Raw genomic sequence first — 9,278 nt, 5'->3', positions numbered from 1 at the left:
TCAGTATCATGTTACGACAAATGCCCGAATTGGTTTATTGACTTCGGTGCCACTGACCATATGGCATCTTCCATGGGTTCCGCAAATCACTCCACTCCTTGTGATGGAAATCAAAGGTTGCTTTTGGGGATGGTAATGTTCTTCCGATATCACACATTGGGCACTCTATTCTTAATAATAATATGTGGTTGCAAGATGTTTTGGTAGTCCCAAATCTTAACAAAAATTTATTTTCGATTAGTATATTAACCAAAGATAACAACATTGATGTTTTGTTTTCCCAACCATATATTTATATTCAAGATCGAGCTACGAAGCGAGTTTTAGCAAAGGGCCAATGTGAACGAGGGTTGTATATTCTCTCTCATGAACCGCATACGGCTATTACATGTTTGAAGTTGAAAGCATCATACAAGCTTTGGCATTCCCGTTTAAGTCATGTCTCTTTTAACACTATTTCTATATTAAATAAATTGGGTCGTGTAACGTCCCATTTTCCACAACCAAAATTTTTCATTTTTATTAAGGTGAAACTTCCCAATTTATAAATCCAATATTAAGAAAAACCGTTTATTCCAAATTACATTTATTAAAAATCAGAGTATCCTAGAAAACGTGAAATCCTCCATGCTGTTGGCGAGTATGTACAGTCCCGCCTTCGCCTTCCCATAGACACCGATGATACCTGAAACAATAAACAATTGGATAAGCTTAAAACTTAGTAAGGGTGGCGGATGGAGGTTGGAGGGATACGGGTGGAGGCTGTTGTAACATTTCGGGTTTGGGTTTGTTGTATGGGGTTTTAAGCGAGAGAGCATGGGGAAGGGGTGTCAGGTTTTATTCTCGCCTCCATCTTCAAACTTATGTCCATTTTCCACTTTTAGTCCCTCCTACCCCATTCTTTTTCAAATTAAGTCCATAATTCACCCTATAGCCCCTGACTACAAAAATCCTTTTACTTCAAGTCCAAAAGTTACTAAACAACCCCTAGCTTCCATAATTCTATTCATAACTAGTCCGAAAGTTACACTTTAACCCCCGATTTCCAGAATTTATAACATTTAACTCCTTGCGCTAATACTATAATAATTTATTATGGATTTAGGGCTAACATAAAAATATAAAAATACATCTCGGGGTTTTCGGGTTTATTATTTATTTATTTATTTACTTATTTTATTTTATTTATTTTATTTTAAATGGGATGTTACACAATGTTTCTGTCACATCTTTACTACCATCACCTGTTATTTGTTCTCCTTATCAACTAGTAAATGCACATAGCTTGCCTTTTGAATCTAATGAAAAACGTGCTTTACATGTATTGGAGTTGGAGCATTGTGATTTATGGGGCCCATAACCGATTGATTCGATTGATGTTATTGTTATTAAGTAATTTTTGTGGATGACTACTCTCGCTTTACATGGTTATATCCGCTCAAAACCAAGTCAGGATTTCATTTGGTTTTTGGAACGTTTATGAAATTTGATCAAACACAGTTTTCTTCTAAAATTAATTTTTTTCAAAGTGATGGGAGCACAAAATTTTTAAATCACCATGTTCGGAGTTTACATGATGCAAATGACACTTTTCATCGTATCTCTTGTCCGTACACCCCGCAACAAAACGGTCGGGCGGAACACAAGCATCGACACATTATTGAAACCGGTCTTGCCATGTTATTTAATGGGCATGTCCCATCATCTTATTGTGTTATTGCGTCTCGCTTTGCTGTTTATATCATTAATTGGCTAACCACGCGACTCTTAGACAATAAGGCTCCCTTTGAAACATTGTTTTTTGGGCTCCTTGTTATGATCATTTTCGCTCATTCGGGTGTCAAGTTTTTCTTTATTTATGGGACTATATAGAGCACAAATTGTCCCCGCGATCCATCCATCTTTCTTGGCTATTATACTCAATACAAGGGATACCAATGTCTTGAACCTGCTTCATCTCGCATCTATATTACCCGACATGCCAAGTTTGATGAGTTATCATTTCCCTTTAGAGGCTCTCTATCTTGGGTCCCTCTTCACGACCTCCGGTTGGCCGCTTTTTTGGATGATGTTTCGTCTTCTTCGTCTATGATGGCTCCCGCTCCTACTCTACCTCAACCGTCACCTAATCCACCCACCAGGTGTAGGTTTTGCGATGATTCTCAATTGTCTCTAGCCTTTGGCTCTCTTTCTACGCCTCAGTCACCCGTCCAAACCCCTACAAACGATCCGCCTCCTGTCGATTCCGCTAATGTTGCTGCACACCTCTCCCCTTAACCTGATTTTGCTTCCCTGACATCGACCCTGCCAATGGCTCCTATTCCATCCACTGCACCTACTCCTAGTCACCCTATGGTTACGCGGGCTAAAGTGGGAATCTTTAAACCCAAAAACAGAGTGGATCTTGCTCACACTACTCAACATGATTTGTACACTGTGTTATTTGCTCACCATGACCCAACCATCTTTGCGTCTGCAACTTCTTATTCTCATTGGCAAAATGCCATGGATGCTGAAATGACCGCTCTTCATCTAAATAACACTTGGATGTTGATGCCTAGACCAGTGGATCGCAATGTGTTTGGTTACAAATGGGTGTTTCGAACTCAGTATCATGCTGATGGCTCGATTGATCGTTACAAAGCTCGTCTCGTTGCTCAAGGTTTCAGTCAACTTCCAGGTATTGATTACTCTCATACTTTTAGTCCAGTTGTGAGGCATCCACGGTTCGCATTGTTTTGTCCCTAGTTGTCATCAATGGTTGGTCTCTCCACCAAGTTGATGTTAATAATGCATTCCTTCATGGCACCTTACGTGAACTTGTTTACATGGATCAACCTCCAGGCTTTCATGATATAAGATATCCTGATCATGTATGTAATCTTAACAAAGCTCTCTATGGTCTTAAACAGGCTCCAAATGTAACATCCCAAAATTGAGACCCAATTTATTTTTTATTTTTAGAGTATATTACTTGTAAAAACAGTTAACGGGAAACAACATTGATATCATTTTAACATAAAGTCACAAATCACAAGTCTCGAAACCATATGATCAAATAGTGTAACATCAGAGTACAATCCCAGGTTTCTCTAATGCGGAATATCATGTGTAAATGTGTGATGTATTGCTACCCCGCCGACTCCTTCCCCTTAGATGAAGAGGTACCTGAAACCAAAACTAAAAACCGTAAGCACAAAGCTTAGTGAGTCCCCCCCATCATACCCATACCAAATAATGCATAATTTTCGGTATCTTTCAACTGGTAGCTGCCAGGCATAGCCAGGAGCTGGGATCCACCTCGGTATCTTTCAATCGGTAACCGGGAACTAACCTCCCCTTTGACATCTCTCAACCGGTAATTGGGAGCTACCCTCCCCTTCGGTATCTTTCAACTGGTAACTGGGGACTATTTCACCCCTACTACTGCTCACATTTATTAAGCACATTAAACATATCAAGCGCAATGATCATATTAGACACAATAAACATATCTCATATCAACCCTTGATAATTATCACAAATACACTCATCTATTCAACACTCTTACTTGTGGGCCGGCATTGTGGCCGTAGACCCACTCCTACTAGGAGAAAACTCACCTCAAAGTCGTGTGGTGTCTGTACTAATCTCGGTACGAAAACCAACTCTCCTCGAATCCTCAATCCCCACACAACTACTTTCTAACTTATCAATTCATACTCATAACCCTTACAAGGGCCAACTCAAGTCTAAGACAAGGTAAAGGTCAACACCTTGATCAATGGTCAAACCTCTTGTCAAAGTCAACATCTGGTTGACTCGACTTGTCGAGTTGGTCCGCCAACTAGCCGAGCCCATATGTTTACCTACTGCCATAATCCCGTCCTTACTCGTCGAGTTTAGCAAGAGCTCAACGAGTTCGCCTTCAATAATACATCAGACTATCTTCAACCGACTCGCCGAGTTCGTCCTTGAACTCGTCGACTTCATCTTTATCCATAAGAAGATGTTCAGTCTATGACTCGCCGAGTTCCCCTTGAACTCGCCGAGTCCGTCTTCATGTGGCTGGGACATTGCCTTGAAATCGCTGAGTCTGTTCATCCACTCACCGAGTCCTATGATTTCCAGGTCCTCAGTGAACCTAAGCAACTGGTGAACCTTCGATCTTAACATCTGGTCCATAAACAGAAAGGGTTCGGTGGAAAATACACCCCGACTCGCCGAGTCCCTCTTTGTCCAAAACTATACAGTTGATTATAATGGGTCTTAACGCTTCAAACCATAGATCTGGCCTCCTAGGGTCCATTTTATACGTAAAGCTATAAACTTGATGTAAATGCATGGGGCCTTTGGCTCAAAAATCCATAAAAGGAGGTCTACAAGATGCATGGGGTGTTTATGGCAACAAAGTTGACATCTTTATTCCACAAAGACCCCCAATAGCCTCAGATCCGAAGTGCAACTCAAAGGATACCCACAAAATCCGATTTTTGCTTCGCTATACTCATAAAAAGGGTAGAAATAGCCCCAAATCAAAATCCAAGAGATAGATGGTCAAGGTTCCAACTTTTTACTTTGAATGGGCTAAGAATGAAGTGAAACTTCTGGATCTCCTTGCTTCTACTTGAACTTCCAAGCTTTCTTCTTCTTCTTCAACTTCAAACACACACAAAAAACACCAAAAAGGCTTCAAGAACACTCAATAAGGGTTTAGGATTTCAATCTAGGGTTTTCTCTAAGTTGGGAGGGTGATGGAGGCTGGTTTGGGACGAGATAAAGTGTTTAAATAGGATGCAAACCCTAAACATTAGGTTTTTGCCCAGACATCCCCTACTCGCCGAGTCGGTCTCCCGACTCATCGAGTAGATCATTAAAAACCCCCCGCATAATGTCGAGTCTACTCAACAAGTTGGGCCTCCATCTCGCCGAGTCCCAAAGTAAATTACAACAATACTTGAATTTAAATACGTACGAGGAACCGCGTGTCACACCAAAGGCTTGGTTTCATCGTTTGAGCACCTTTTTAGTTAGCACCGGGTTTATATGTAGGAGGGCCGACTCGTCACTTTTTGTGTTCAAACGCGATTCGTGTGTGTTATACTTATTGGTTTATGTTGATGACTTAATTATTACCGACAATGATGACACGGTTGTTATTGGTTTATGTTGATGACTTAATTATTACTGGCAATGATGACACGAATCTTCGCTCTATCATTACTCGTTTGCACAACGAATTTAAAATAAAAAATCTTGACCGTCTAATTTACTATTTTGGGTTTGATCACATACTTAAAATCAACGAATTTACGTCTAATATTGTCATTAGTTCTATAAAAAAATAGTTTATCCATGAAAACAATCTGAAAGTAATATTTTACAATAGTATTGCAACATACCTCTAAACTAAGATATAATAGATATAAGTTATATTAATATGGAACGAATGAAGCAATACATAAAGTTGCGAATAAAAATACGTGGGCAAATGACTTGCAAGAGTAATTACCTTTTCGTCTTGTTCACGTTTAGGTAACTACATTTTTTTTGTACACATTTAACCATTTAACTTGTTAAATGTGTTTACATATTACCATTGTCACATGCTATAACAGGTGACAATGATAACATGTGAACACATTTAACAAGTTAAATGGTCAAATGTGTATAAAATTTTTTGTTTAAATGTGAATATTTTTTGTACACATTTATGATATTTTTTCCTACAGATTTTCTAATATAACGTTTTAAATATTTGTTTATATTTTTTTAAACTTTTTTTATTCTTTTATATAACTTTAATACAAGTGTTTTTAAACCAAATATTTTATAAATGTTTTAAATTTTTCTTACAAGTATTTAACTTGTTTTTTTTCTACATTTTCATACAAATTTTTTTTATAACTTTCATAGAGTTATTTCTATACTTTCTTTTTCAACATTTTTAAAGTGTTTCACAGATTTTGTATGATAGTTTATTATTTTTTCTATAACATTTTAAAATACTTTCGTTAAATACTAGTTTAAAATGTTGTATTAAAAAAATTAAAAGTTTATAAACTTTTAATTAAAAAGGGGATTAATGCAGAAAAGTCTCATTATTTTGGGAAATTTTTTAATAAAGTCATGAAGTTTTTTTTTAATTGAAAAGTCCCGATTATTTAACATTTTTCCCAAATTAACGAAAAAAATCACTTTTTATATTTGAACAACAAATGACAGATTATGTGATTTTTTCAAAATAATGAGACTTTTCTGTTAAAATAAAATACTTTTTTTTAGAACTTTATCAAAAAAATTCCCAAAATAATGGGACTTTTCTATATAAAACCCAATTAAAAAGTATTAAAAAGTTGGAATAATTCTACAACATTTACATTATATAGATTTTTTTTATTTGCTAAGTAATATTTTCTTTTTATTTTTTAAAATACCCTCCATATTTATTGTTAAATATTTAATTTATTTAATTTTATTGATATATATTATTTACTTTAAAAATATTGTATATGCTTAAAAACAAAAGAAAAAAAATTATAAGAGGCTATATAAAATATTTCACAAAATAAAAACATATTGTTAATTAAAAAGGAAAGTGTAAAATTGATCAATATTTAATTACAATATTTACGAAATTATATATCTTTTAAAAATAACATTTGAAAAAATTAATACAAACAAATATGAAAAATAAAATTGCTATTAAAAATGAGAAAAATGACTTATCAGGGTAATAAAAATTTAGTTTTGTTGATATTTAAAGAACTTTTTTTTACACATTTAACCAATTAACTTGTTAATTTATTCATATGTTATCATTGTCACCTGCTATAGCGGATGACATTGGTCATATGTGAACATATTTTTCCCAAAATTCGTGCACATGAATAAATAATTAATAAATGACAAATAAGGAAACAATTATGTATGATGTAACGTCTAAAATTGTTTTTATTCGAACGTTACTAACTTATTTTGCTTTTCGATTTTTTTTAAAACTTGTTTTGTTTTATTAAAAAAAGAGAAGACTCTTAACCGATCTGTTTAAAGTTACTTTCAACCAAAACAAAAAAATTGTTATACATGAGAAACGGATTTTCTTTTTGTTTGTATATCCCTTTCACATATCTAGAAGGTACTTCATTAATTAATAATTTAATATATATGGTATCCATAAAAAAATGAAATGTTACTCATTTTTGTTGTAAATGATATAAATAATCAGAGTAAATTGAAGAATTGGTTCATATGGTATCCCAAAAAATACATTTTGCGTTTATTTTCTTTTTCTTATTTGTACAGTTAGGTCCCGTTTAATAGTTTCTGTCTGGGAAAATATTGTCTGAGAAGTTTTCTGATTAGGAAAGAAACAATGCTATTTGATTGTACATCTTATTGACTGTGCTTAATGATGAAAAAAAATAATAAAAAATAAAAAAATAAATTTAAAAAAATTAATAATCCAAGCAAGAAAGAAAGAGACGGGGTTTGGTGCATAATTGTCTTTCCAGCTCATTCAGCCAGAAATATATGATTTTGAGAATTTCTGGGAAAGACATATCTTCCTGGGAAAGACCCATTTTTCTGTGCAAATCAAACAGTTTTTCCGGTCCATTAAGTTAGAAAGATCTGTTTAGACCTAAAAAGATGTGTATCAAACAAAACCTTAGTTTAAAATTAAAACTGTTTTACAAAATTGTTTTCAATGATATCCTAAAAATACAGCTTGGACAGTTGACTGAAAAATCAAATCTACAATGAAAGTTTTAATATTAAACTAAAAAAACTCAAACCGTACTATTTAAGTTTAGTAAACCAAGTTTTAATATTGGATTAACAAAAACTCAAACTGTACTTTAAGTTTAGTGTTTACTAGTACTCTTAACTAATGTTTACTAGAAATAAAGTTTTGAGACAAAGGATTTACAACGCTATAGAACAGAGTAATAATTGTATGTTTGGAGTATTGTCGACTGCTGTTTTGTCTTATACTTTGACTTTAGGCAAATTATTTATATAAAAAAAATATATCACATCGCAAGTAGTTTAATTCCTAGTGCTATTAAAATCAAACAAAATCAACTTTTTATAAAAATGTTTATTAATCAAAATCCGCCAAGTTGTTACATATATCAATATTTTACGAAAAAAAAATTATAAACTAATGAGATAAATTTGTAAAATTACGTGCAAGCCCTTCAAAGAATTTGTAGAATCTTCTTAGAAAAGGCCCCACGAATGCCAACCCTACAACAACATGTATTTTCTTTGATTAATTCTAATAAATTATCTGCTAATTTATTTATCCAAAAAAAAAAAAAAAGATTCGATTACACAGAGACAGAGGAGCTCGCTCTATCTAATAATCCATCCCGTGAATGCTCCGATAAAGCCGAGTCTGTATGCCGGTGTTGTGGTGTTAAAGGTAGGTGCGACGGTGCATGTAGCGGTGGCTCTACCACCGAGTTACGACACAGTGGGCAGTCGGAGTGAGAGTACAACCACATATCGATACACGAAGCATGAAACGAGTGGTTACATCTCGGCAACTTTCTGACTTCTTCGCCGTCTTCAAAAACCGATAAGCAAACGGAGCACTCGGTGTCATAATCCAACTGGGTTTTAATATTAGTACCCTCAATTTCTTTTTTGTATCGGAAACTCGCAGTCAAACCTACGGTGGAACCGCCGCGGGAGAGGGAAGACGGTGGCAGTGATATGTTATTGTTTCGGGTGGCAGCGTTTCTCCGGGGGCCGAAGTGATGATTAGTATCTCGTGAGCGGCGGTATTGTATGGCGCACCACCGTACAATTATGAGGTTGTAGATGGCAAGGACGATGGCAGCGGTGGCTACAACCACGAGACCGTAGTATAGCATGGGCATGTTTGATCTGGTTGATGGCGGAGGTGGCGGTGGTGGTGGCGGCGATGATGATTGAGTTGGAGATTTTGGAAGGTTTAGATAGTCACCCATATTTCAACGAATAAATGTCTTCCTATATTTGTGGTGATAGGAAGGGGTTTGCAAATAAGTGCCAAGATCATACATATCATCACACTATTAATTACTATTTATGATAAATTTATAAATACATACATATCATCACACTATTAATTACTATTTATGATAAATTTATATTTATGATAACTTTATTTTCATTTATCTTTTTAAAATAGATAGAATTTATGCAAAAGACAAATTTATGCAAAAGAAAAATCTTCAAAAATGTTCTCGTTTCTCAAATAACCGAATTCAATCCTTAATTTTTTAGGTCATCAATGTTGCTCATTGTGG

General features: G+C 34.9%; 2 protein-coding genes across 2 annotated transcripts; one reads left to right on the top strand and one right to left on the bottom strand.

The window, feature by feature from the left end:
• The first annotated feature begins 2,310 nt into the window (after window positions 1-2,310).
• On the top strand, window positions 2,311-3,006 carry LOC128127240 (uncharacterized mitochondrial protein AtMg00820-like). The gene is made up of 2 exons (XM_052765680.1): window positions 2,311-2,680; window positions 2,987-3,006. The coding sequence occupies exons 1-2, from the start codon at window positions 2,311-2,313 to the stop codon at window positions 3,004-3,006; spliced, it is 390 nt and encodes a 129-aa protein (XP_052621640.1).
• Window positions 3,007-8,050: 5,044 nt separating this feature from the next.
• LOC111906093 (RING-H2 finger protein ATL16) lies at window positions 8,051-9,028 on the bottom strand. Its single transcript, XM_042896362.2, has 2 exons — window positions 8,317-9,028; window positions 8,051-8,229 (listed from the first exon to the last, which is right to left on the bottom strand). Exons 1-2 carry the CDS (start codon window positions 8,955-8,957, stop codon window positions 8,181-8,183), a joined length of 690 nt encoding a protein of 229 aa, XP_042752296.1. The 5' UTR covers window positions 8,958-9,028; the 3' UTR covers window positions 8,051-8,180.
• Window positions 9,029-9,278: the final 250 nt, after the last annotated feature.

Source organism: Lactuca sativa, chromosome 7 (genome assembly GCF_002870075.4).
Source record: "Lactuca sativa cultivar Salinas chromosome 7, Lsat_Salinas_v11, whole genome shotgun sequence".
Lineage (NCBI taxonomy): Eukaryota > Viridiplantae > Streptophyta > Magnoliopsida > Asterales > Asteraceae > Lactuca > Lactuca sativa.
Note: the sequence above shows the minus strand (reverse complement) of the source record. Positions and strands in the feature narration are given on the sequence as shown.